Below are 10,452 nucleotides of genomic sequence, written 5' to 3' on the forward strand. Positions count from 1 at the left end.
GCTTCTGAGCCTCTTGAAAGGAGGCCTGAGCCTCTTGAAAGGAGGCTTCCGGGCCTCTTGAAAGGAGGCTCCCAGGCCTCTTGAAAGGAGGCTCCCAGGCCTCTTGAAAGGAGGCTCCGGGCCTCTTGAAAGGAGGCTGAGCCTCTTGAAAGGAGGCTTCCGAGCCTCTTGAAAGGAGGCTTCCGAGCCTCTTGAAGGAGGCTTGAGCCTCTTGAAGGAGGCTTCCAGGCCTCTTGAAAGGAGGCTTCCTGAGCCTCTTGAAAGGAGGCTCCTGAGCCTCTTGAAAGGAGGCTTCCTGAGCCTCTTGAAAGGAGGCTTCCGGGCCTCTTGAAAGGAGGCTTCTGAGCCTCTTGAAAGGAGGCTTCTGAGCCTCTTGAAAGGAGGCTTCCAGGCCTCTTGAAAGGAGGGGCTGAGCCTCTTGAAAGGAGGCTCTGAGCCTCTTGAAAGGAGGCTTCCGGGCCTCTTGAAAGGAGGCTTCCGAGCCTCTTGAAAGGAGGCCTGAGCCTCTTGAAAGGAGGCTCCTGGAGCCTCTTGAAAGGAGGCTCCGAGCCTCTTGAAGGAGGCTCCCAGGCCTCTTGAAGGAGGCCCTGAGCCTCTTGAAAGGAGGCTCCCGAGCCTCTTGAAAGGAGGCTCAGGCCTCTTGAAAGGAGGCTCTGGGCCTCTTGAAAGGAGGCTTCCTGAGCCTCTTGAAAGGAGGCCTGAGCCTCTTGAAAGGAGGCTTCCGAGCCTCTTGAAAGGAGGCCCTGGAGCCTCTTGAAAGGAGGCTTCCAGGCCTCTTGAAAGGAGGCTTCCAGGCCTCTTGAAAGGAGGCTTCCGAGCCTCTTGAAAGGAGGCCTGGGCCTCTTGAAAGGAGGCTTCCTGAGCCTCTTGAAAGGAGGCTTCTGAGCCTCTTGTAAGGAGGCTTCCGGGCCTCTTGAAGGAGGCTTCCAGGCCTCTTGAAAGGAGGCTTCCAGGCATCTTGAAGGAGGCTTCCAGGCCTCTTGGAACGAGGCTTCCGGGCCTCTTGAAAGGAGGCTTCCGGGCCTCTTGAAAGGAGGCTTCCGGGCCTCTTGAAAGGAGACTTCCGAGCCTCTTGAAAGGAGACTTCCGAGCCTCTTGAAAGGAGGCTTCCGAGCCTCTTGAAAGGAGGCTTCCGAGCCTCTTGAAGGAGGCTTCCAGGCCTATTGAAAGGAGACTTCCGGGCCTCTTAAAAGGAGACTTCCTGGCCTCTTGAAAGAAGGGTTCAAGGTCTCTTGAAAGGAGGCTTCCGGGCCTCTTGAAAGGAGGCTTCCAGGCCTCTTGAAAGGAGGCTTCTGAACCTCTTGAAAGGAGGCCTCTAATCCTCTTGAAAGTAGGTTTCCAAACCTTTTGAAAGGAGGCTTCCGAGCCTCTTGAAGGAGGCTTCCGGGCCTCTTGAAAGGAGGCCTCTTGAAAGGAGGCTTCCGGGCCTCTTGAAAGGAGGCTTCCGGGCCTCTTGAAAGGAGGCTTCCGAGCCTCTTGAAAGGAGGCTTCCGAGCCTCTTGAAAGGAGGCTTCCGAGCCTCTTGAAAGGAGGCTTCCGAGCCTCTTGAAAGGAGGCTTTCGAGCCTCTTGAAAGGAGCCTCTTAAAAGGAGGTTTCCGAACATTTTGAAAGTAGGATTCACTGCCTCTTGAAAGAAGGTTTTCGAACCTTCCAAAAGGAGGCTTCCGAGCCTTTTGGAAAAAGGCTCCCGGACCTCTAATAAGGAGGCTTCCGGGCTTCTTAGAAAGGAAAGGATGCCTCTGAACTTCTTGGAAGAAGGTTTCCGAACCATTCGAATGGAGGCTTCCAAACCTCTTGAAAGGTCCTACGAGCCGCGTATTAATAGACACAGTTATGGGATCTATTTTTTTTTTAAAATAATTTTCAGTAATTCATCACAAAATTTGAGTGAAACTCGACTGAATAGTAAATAAGAATCCTTGAAGATGCCGTTTTTCCGATCAGACGTAAAGAATTTTATGACTATTTAAGCTTATGATCATTGGTACCGCTTCTTACGCTTCTGCCGAAAAAGAACAAAATTTTGACAGCTGCAAAATAAAAAAAATCATTTGCACAAAAATAGCATTTGTTTTTCATCAAAAAACCAAACTAACTGCAACAGATGATATAATAATGATGAAATATTGTTACAAATATGTATTTAGAGACGAACAATTTCGTTTTGGGAAGTCATTCAGCTTGAACTACAAAGGCGTTCCATATATGTGTGCGTCCCATAATTGTTGGGGCTTTCTTTAAATGGCCGCATAATTCAAGCTCTATCTGCAATAAGGGCTAATGTCGCAAGAGTGGATTACATTCGTGCAGGACATCGTTGTAACTAAATTTTCAAATGGCCATATCTCACTGATTTTTAATCGATTTTCTCTTAGCCATCCCGAAATTTTCGAACATTATTGTAGTTGAAATCTGGCAAAATAGTACACATTCCCAACAGTGTTCCATTCATGTTTGAAAAATAATCAATTAAATGAAATAATTATGTTGCTGCCAAGAAAGGCACCGTAATTGCAAAGTGGATACCCATAAATAAAATGACGCATTTACACTCCGAAACAATTGAAAAATATTTGAATCTCTTGAATCATTCATGGTTTAAATCTGCTGAAAATATAACTGAATGGTAAGACAGTTTTAAGCTTTTGGAACTCAAGTTTTATGAAATATGAATCCAAAACAGTTGCTAGGAAAATTACAAGTTGTAGACTCCTTAAAGTTTGATCCGGCGTGAGAAAATGAATATATTTTTAACAGCTACACATCGATGCAAAAATATCTGCGGCGGTGTACACATCTGTATTAACTATTTATTAGTGCTATTATTATTTTTCTCATATGCGTTTTCCTTATTACCGTTTCTGGCGCATTAGAAAGATATCAGTAGCGACAGGTTCATCAGGTTATTTTCTTTCCGTACTTTGTACTTTAAAAGTTTATTGGACTTTTATCATTCAGATTATACACGACCTTTTTAAACTTTTTGTGGCATATAAATTCAAAGATATTTGCGGAAATGAACAGGTCTATAAGCCATGACCATCAACCATCGTAGCTGCACCTGCTATAAGGGAGAACACGCTCGGCAGAATCTATAATTTTCATTTCACATAATTCATTTGCGCCGGGAAGAAACATCTTCGCTGCCGTGTGCACGAGGCGCATTTGGTAGAGTGAATGACCAATAGGGGACCTTTAACCAAAAGTTAACCCTCCAGCCATATTTGCATTATTACAGCATGGTATAAACATTCTTCTATGAAATCCCGAACATCCCGAAACGGAACATAAAAATCAAATGGAGTATCGAGGGAAAGTCGACTTACAAATGTTAATTTCAACTAATAACGTCGTATATTTGAATGTTTTATGTATGTACCGTGCAGAAAAGATGTAGAACTTGCTTTTAGATATCAGTGCAAAATTTCGTTACTAGGGGTTCCACTATTGGTCATTTTTCCCTAGTATGCGATGGAAAGGTACCTCACCAGCTTCTCGCTTTCCTAGCTATAGAGTAGAGTAGAGTAGAATGATGAGCTGAGTTTGCAATCCCTGGCGACGGTGGATGAATTAGAGGATGTTGAACTTTTGCTTTGGTGAATCAATTTCTCCCACCAAGTGTCACGAAAGCATAATGCGTGCTATAACTAACGTCGTAAAATTCTCCTCAATCAATTTGAATCCAAACTTCGAACTATGCAAAATTATGAAATACAATTCAAAACTATTTAACAGTTAGATGCTAAAAAGTGATAAGCAGCATATAAAAAAATAATTTAAGAAAGCGTCATTCAAACTCAATTGTATATTTATTAAAAATCCCCTGAGCTTTTTAGCACTTCAGTACAGTTATGGCATATGCGAACTGACTCTACTGTGGAAATTTAAAATCGCACTAAAACGGATACTGAATTAGAACGTTTCAGATGCTACGTACAAGTGAAAGCTGGTGTGCATCGTTGGAGAATACTCAACGGCTACGTTTCATAATTTGTGTACTGTAGCCCAATAAAGTAAATAACATCATTGAAATCATCATGTGGTTGTATGATAGTTCGTTATGCAAGAATCTATTACTTTGCTTCATCTTACTCGGTAGTCATGTGTTTCACTGGCTACGGTTTATTACTTTGAACAATGGTTAAAAACAGTGAGAGAATTGTTTTAGTTTCATTACGAAGATAAAGGGTCTAAATCCTTCTCGTATGTTTATGAAAAAATATTGTCGAGTAGAGGAAAAACACTTCAAAATGAATTGTTTTATTCGTGAAAGTCTACCTTCAGCACGTCGTTCCCAATGAGCCTATTCTATATAGCTGGGTTTAGGTTTTAGCCTTGCATGATGAATGTGGTATACCGCTAACGTGCAGCTCCGTGCTGCCCGTTGTTGTGGCTGTGTGTGCATCCAGGTTTCGGTTTCCCTCGGCACTGGCACGTGCAATGTTCAAACGCAAACCCATCCATACCCAGTGTCGTACGTCGTTCTATGCAGGCATAGCTCACAGGGAGCTTTATGATGGAGCTTCCTAACTCCAGCAACCAGTAGAGAGCCCAGTAATGAAAGCAGACGTGCTCCAAAGCTTGATCTACTTTTTGCGGTAAAACTTCAATCCGCTCTACTTTGGAACGGTCGTCGTCGTCGTCTGCGGTGGCGACGATGATAGCGGTGCTTGTCCTGGAAGGTTGGTTTCCGGTAAATCTGCCCGGAACGGTATCCAACACTTGGCGGAACATGCTCGCTACTCGATTTATTCCGTTGCGAGCTTCGGTAGATAGTTACGCGTACCTCTGCTGGTGACTGCAGAAAGAAGTATGCCAGAGCACACAAACTAGAGCGTATCATAATTTATATTCATTAGCATGAATTATTGAATTATTGTGAAATTAAACGTTGCCACAGGATTAAGGGTGCTTCGGTGTTGCCGTCAGCTAGGAGGAATGACAGAATGCATTGTCTCCGGCTGCCAGCAGTGGACTGGACAGTGAGATTCACATCGTATGTCATTGGTTTTTTCGTCCATTATGACTGAAAGACAGAGGGACAGCGATCACATAGATAACGATAACATTGGAAGAAGATAAGATGCTTTTTGCCTTTTGCGTACAACAAAAACGAACTATTTGTAAAAGCCGCGTTGACCCATAAGTGTTGTATACCATTCGAGTCACCTCGAAGATCTGAGCCAAAGGTCTCTCTGTTCGTGTGTATGCAGAAATGATGAGAAAATTTGTAAACAACTTGTCATATAGTAATCCCTCAATGATTTTTCGTAACTATGTAGTTGCATTTGAAACACATGGTAAAGCTTTGTTGATCGCTTTTGAATTTGATTACAATCGACCATTTCGTACATAACTTATGGAGAACATGGCGAACCGAACTAAGAAGGTATGCGTCTTGGCTAAGTGCTTTAAGGGTGTATCACTACTAGGTGAACTAATTTAGTGTTTCCGTATTGTATTTAATAAATTATAGTAAAATAAACAAAATTAAGACTAAGGTTTCAGTGCACTATTGCAATATAATGCATTACCTTTTTCCCTGCATTTTCAGCCTGTGAATAGATGCAATAAGTGCTTTGGAGAATAGATCTCGCGCTTAGTTTCATAGGGGCGTAACTGTATTGATCGATTTTTCTTAATCGATTTTATATTTTGTTAATAACTTAATTGTTTCAAACGCTACAACCGTGATTTTTGATTCTGGTTCAAGATACAATCATCCTTTATCACACCAAACCATTAAATCATCGACAAACTAGCGCAATTCGGTACAATACTTAAAACAAAACATCGAAGTAGAGAAATCGATCAATACAGTAACGCCCCTATGAAACTAAGCGCGAGAGATGCAATACGTGCTTTGTTCTTTTAATCTAAGTTATTTTATAATATGAAGATGTAATTAATAATTTACTCACAATCCACTGAAAATTGTAATGATTAAAATATTCACTACCATTCCTCGCAGCAAATTGAAAGTTGTCTTCACGAAAAATGCTTTCTGGATGATGGAATAGGATGTGAATAATTGTAAAGTACACAAATTCTTATTCTTCGGACAAAATTAGATTTGGTCCAAGGCCACATGACGATTCGCCCTTAGTGCCTGATTCCTTCCATCCAGTTGATTCGATTTTTCCATTCCAATTTTTATTGTACCGCCGTTTCAGATGTCGCTGATGCAGCGAAACATTAGATCGAAAACGGTAACGAGTGACGAGCCAGTGTATCACGGATCAGTTTTCATCGAAACGAACTCCGGACGCTGAAGCCAAAACTGATTGTTCCACTGCATTTGGATTGCCGTCGTTGCTCGATTTGACCTTTGAGAAGAGATGAATAACATGATGAATGCATATCGATACACTTAAGTTGAACATAGATTGAGTTAAAGCCAGACTAATATAGTGAAAGGGATGACGAGTGATGATATGTTAGTGTAAAGTGATATATTTTGTTTCAGTGCTGGACAAAAAACTTGAGTATCTTGGTTGCATGATTTGCAGAAATGCACGCAAATTTAGCTTTTTTGTAATGGTTTTGTAAGTAGTTTACTTTGTTAATCTAAAGAAAACTTACATTTTGCTGAATCCAGTGAAGCTGTTTGAGCCTACTTGAAGATTCTCTAGCTTTTTGAGGGTTGTTGTCAACAGAAAACTATTAATTTACTCTACTTCTCAGTTACTTTTTTTTTATTCGGATCTTTTGATGTTCCCCCAAAGCTAGATATACCTTCATTATTTTGATTTTTCCCAGATATAGGGCGGTTTTGTCTGCAATTAAAAACATCTGACTTTGTTTGAGAATTATTTTCTGGCTGAAATACAAACGATGGTAGGTCCAGTTTCAGAAGTTTCCTTCTTCGCCGATGATTGATAATGTTTACAATGGATCAATCGCCGCGAAATTGCTGGTGGGGATTCTCATCGATTTGTTTTCGGCGAAAAATGACAAAACAAAACTTTGCCAGACTGTCCGGACGTTTCGGTCGATTTACTGGCCTTCGACCATCTTCTGCGGACACTAAAAATCACATATATTGTTAAAAGGCACATTAAATTTTACAAAATAAAAACATACAATCTTCCAGTCACTTATTTTCTAACAGTCAGCCATTACTACTAACTATTGACACACACACAAACAAAGTACAATCTTTACATTCTAACTGCTATTGGTATTAGTTCTAAGTTTGCTAATAATAGAGTTGTACGCATTTTTAAAATTTGCTGAGTCTTTTTGCTTATTTACTACATTTTCGTCTCCTTTAATCTTAATGTAAAAAGTTTCTGCAGTCAGTCTTGTATTGTTTTTGCTTATTTTGTCAAGTATTCTGGTTTTTCAAAGTCAAAAATGTGTCCCTCTTCTATAGTGTGCTGTGATAAACCTGTACCGGTAATGTTTTCTTGTTTTCACATTGTATTTATGCTGGTCCAGACGTTTATATAAGAACTAGCTAGTTTCACCGATGTACCATTTTTCACATGCACCACACGGTACGTCATACACTAAATTTGTATTTTTGTTTTTTGGTATTACGTCTTTGGTTTTCGTAAATAACACATCTTTAATTTTGTCAACCGGTTTGTAAGCTACTTTATAGTCATGTTGTCTCAAATATCTCGATAGTTTTTCTCCTAGTCCTTTTATGTACGGGATAGTTACAAAATTGTTTGTTGAGTTCTCTCTGTTTTGCTTTTGTAATGAATTATACATATTGTGTAACCTTTCCCTAATTACTTTTTCCACGAGAAAACACGGGTAGTTATTATTCTTGAAAATTTGCTTAACAGTTTTTAGCGTGTTTTCTCGGTACTTAGCGTGTGTCAATTTTAATGCTCTATCAACTAAAGCTACGATGCTGTTCTTTTTATGCACGAAAGGGCTCACCGATGCGTAATCCAAATATCTACCATTCACATCTTTTGGAAACCACTCTGTTGTTATTACATTATTCTCTCGTCGCAAAACCATATCAAGGAATTTCAGTTTGCCATCGCATTCATTTTCTACCGTAAACTGAAGTCGTTGATGAAAACTGTTGAATTCATTCAAGACCGTTTCCACGTTCTCCGCTTTCGCTCCTAGCAGGCAGTCATCCACATATCGTTTGAAAAACAATGGAACGATTCCCCGGTCGTGTAGTTTTTCTAGAGCTGCTCTCTCGATTCTCTCCAATACAATGTTTGCTACAACAGGGGAAAGGGGAGCCCATCAGGATGCCAAATTTTGTTTATAAAATTTCCCATTGTACTGAAAGAAAGTCGATTCCAGTACAATCTGCAGAATCTCGAGAAAGCTTGCCTCATCTAGCGATGTGTGTTCTTGTATTTCTCCCCATCGTAAACGAACGGATTCCAACGCAAAGTCGACTGGAACATTCGTAAACAGAGAGACTACGTCAAGGGAGAACAAAACAGTATCATCTGTTATTCGTTGTCCACGCATTTCATCGGCAAACTGAAAACTGTTTGTAATGTGGTGCTCAGTTTTGCCAGTCACATGGTTAAGTATTCCGGACAAGTACTTTGCCATGTTGTACGTCGCTGTTCCGATTGTCGAATTAATGATGCGCAGAGGTCTTCCTTCTTTATGGGTTTTCGGCAGGCCGTATATTCAGGGAGGGTTGCAGTTGAAAATCTTCAGTTTTGTCCTCTCCGAATACTGAATGAAACCCTTCTCATGCCAAACATCAATGATTGCATTGATTCTCTTCAGTGTTCTCTTCGTTGGATCGCTTGTGATCGGCTCATACGTTTCCCTGTCGTTTACCAAAGTTTGCATTTTTTCGTTGTATTCGTCGCGTTTCATAACAACGACCGTTTTCCCCTTATCTGCTCTAGTGACAACCAATTCATCCTTCTCTCTGAGATACTTTTTGGTCATCTGTATCTCCTTACGGACTTTCTCCTGCTCATCATGGAAAGGTTGTTTGGTATAATTGATGTGATTTATGATGGCATTAGACACATCATGACGAATGATGTCTGCGGAGGGATCACGTTGTACCGCCGATTCGATTTCCGATAGTACTCTCACGTATGGAGCGTCGTGTGGATCAGGGTTGTTGTATCCACTACCGAGCTGCAGTGATCGGGTCACGAAATCGGGTAGAATTTCGTCTGTGCAATTCTGAACCCAATTGTCACACGATGCATGTTCGGCCTGTTGTTTTGCTTTCAGGCTCTCCATTTTTCGTCGCTGACGTGATCGGTACTGTTCGAAAGTGTGTTTTCGTTTTGTCGTCACAGCTCTCATGCATTGGTCGAAATCAGCTGGATCGATAATCCTTTCAAGCCTATCACGGTTCGCTTCAGCTGCTTGTTTCGTTCTGTTGATACAGACTAGTACTATCGGAAATCGAATCGGCGGTACAACGTGATCCCTCCGCAGACATCATTCGTCATGATGTGTCTAATGCCATCATAAATCACATCAATTATACCAAACAACCTTTCCATGATGAGCAGGAGAAAGTCCGTAAGGAGATACAGATGACCAAAAAGTATCTCAGAGAGAAGGATGAATTGGTTGTCACTAGAGCAGATAAGGGGAAAACGGTCGTTGTTATGAAACGCGACGAATACAACGAAAAAATGCAAACTTTGGTAAACGACAGGGAAACGTATGAGCCGATCACAAGCGATCCAACGAAGAGAACACTGAAGAGAATCAATGCAATCATTGATGTTTGGCATGAGAAGGGTTTCATTCAGTATTCGGAGAGGACAAAACTGAAGATTTTCAACTGCAACCCTCCCCGAATATACGGCCTGCCGAAAACCCATAAAGAAGGAAGACCTCTGCGCATCATTAATTCGACAATCGGAACAGCGACGTACAACATGGCAAAGTACTTGTCCGGAATACTTAACCATGTGACTGGCAAAACTGAGCACCACATTACAAACAGTTTTCAGTTTGCCGATGAAATGCGTGGACAACGAATAACAGATGATACTGTTTTGTTCTCCCTTGACGTAGTCTCTCTGTTTACGAATGTTCCAGTCGACTTTGCGTTGGAATCCGTTCGTTTACGATGGGGAGAAATACAAGAACACACATCGCTAGATGAGGCAAGCTTTTTCGAGATTCTGCAGATTGTACTGGAATCGACTTTCTTTCAGTACAATGGGAAATTTTACAAACAAAAATTTGGCATCCCGATGGGCTCTCCCCTTTCCCCTGTTGTAGCAAACATTGTATTGGAGAGAATCGAGAGAGCAGCTCTAGAAAAACTACACGACCGGGGAATCGTTCCTTTGTTTTTCAAACGATATGTGGATGACTGCCTGCTAGGAGCGAAAGCGGAGAACGTGGAAACGGTCTTGAATGAATTAATAGTTTTCATCAACGACTTCAGTTTACGGTAGAAAATGAATGCGATGGCAAACTGAAATTCCTTGATATGGTTTTGCGACGAGAGAATAATGTAATAACAACAGAGT

At 41.4% G+C, this 10,452-nt stretch overlaps 1 protein-coding gene across 1 annotated transcript; it reads right to left on the reverse strand.

Annotated features, from left to right (window-relative positions):
* Nucleotides 1–8,620: 8,620 nt before the first annotated feature.
* On the reverse strand, nucleotides 8,621–9,196 carry LOC134221649 (uncharacterized). The gene has a single exon (XM_062700839.1). The coding sequence runs from the start codon at nucleotides 9,194–9,196 to the stop codon at nucleotides 8,621–8,623; it is 576 nt and encodes a 191-aa protein (XP_062556823.1).
* Between the last annotated feature and the right edge of the window lie 1,256 nt (nucleotides 9,197–10,452).

The sequence above is a fragment of the Armigeres subalbatus genome, chromosome 3, assembly GCF_024139115.2.
Source record: "Armigeres subalbatus isolate Guangzhou_Male chromosome 3, GZ_Asu_2, whole genome shotgun sequence".
NCBI lineage: Eukaryota > Metazoa > Arthropoda > Insecta > Diptera > Culicidae > Armigeres > Armigeres subalbatus.

Bases quoted from the DNA above. Each gene is read 5' to 3' on its own strand.
- LOC134221649 (XM_062700839.1), bottom strand. From the start codon at position 9,196: ATGGAGAGCCTGAAAGCAAAACAACAGGCCGAACATGCATCGTGTGAC.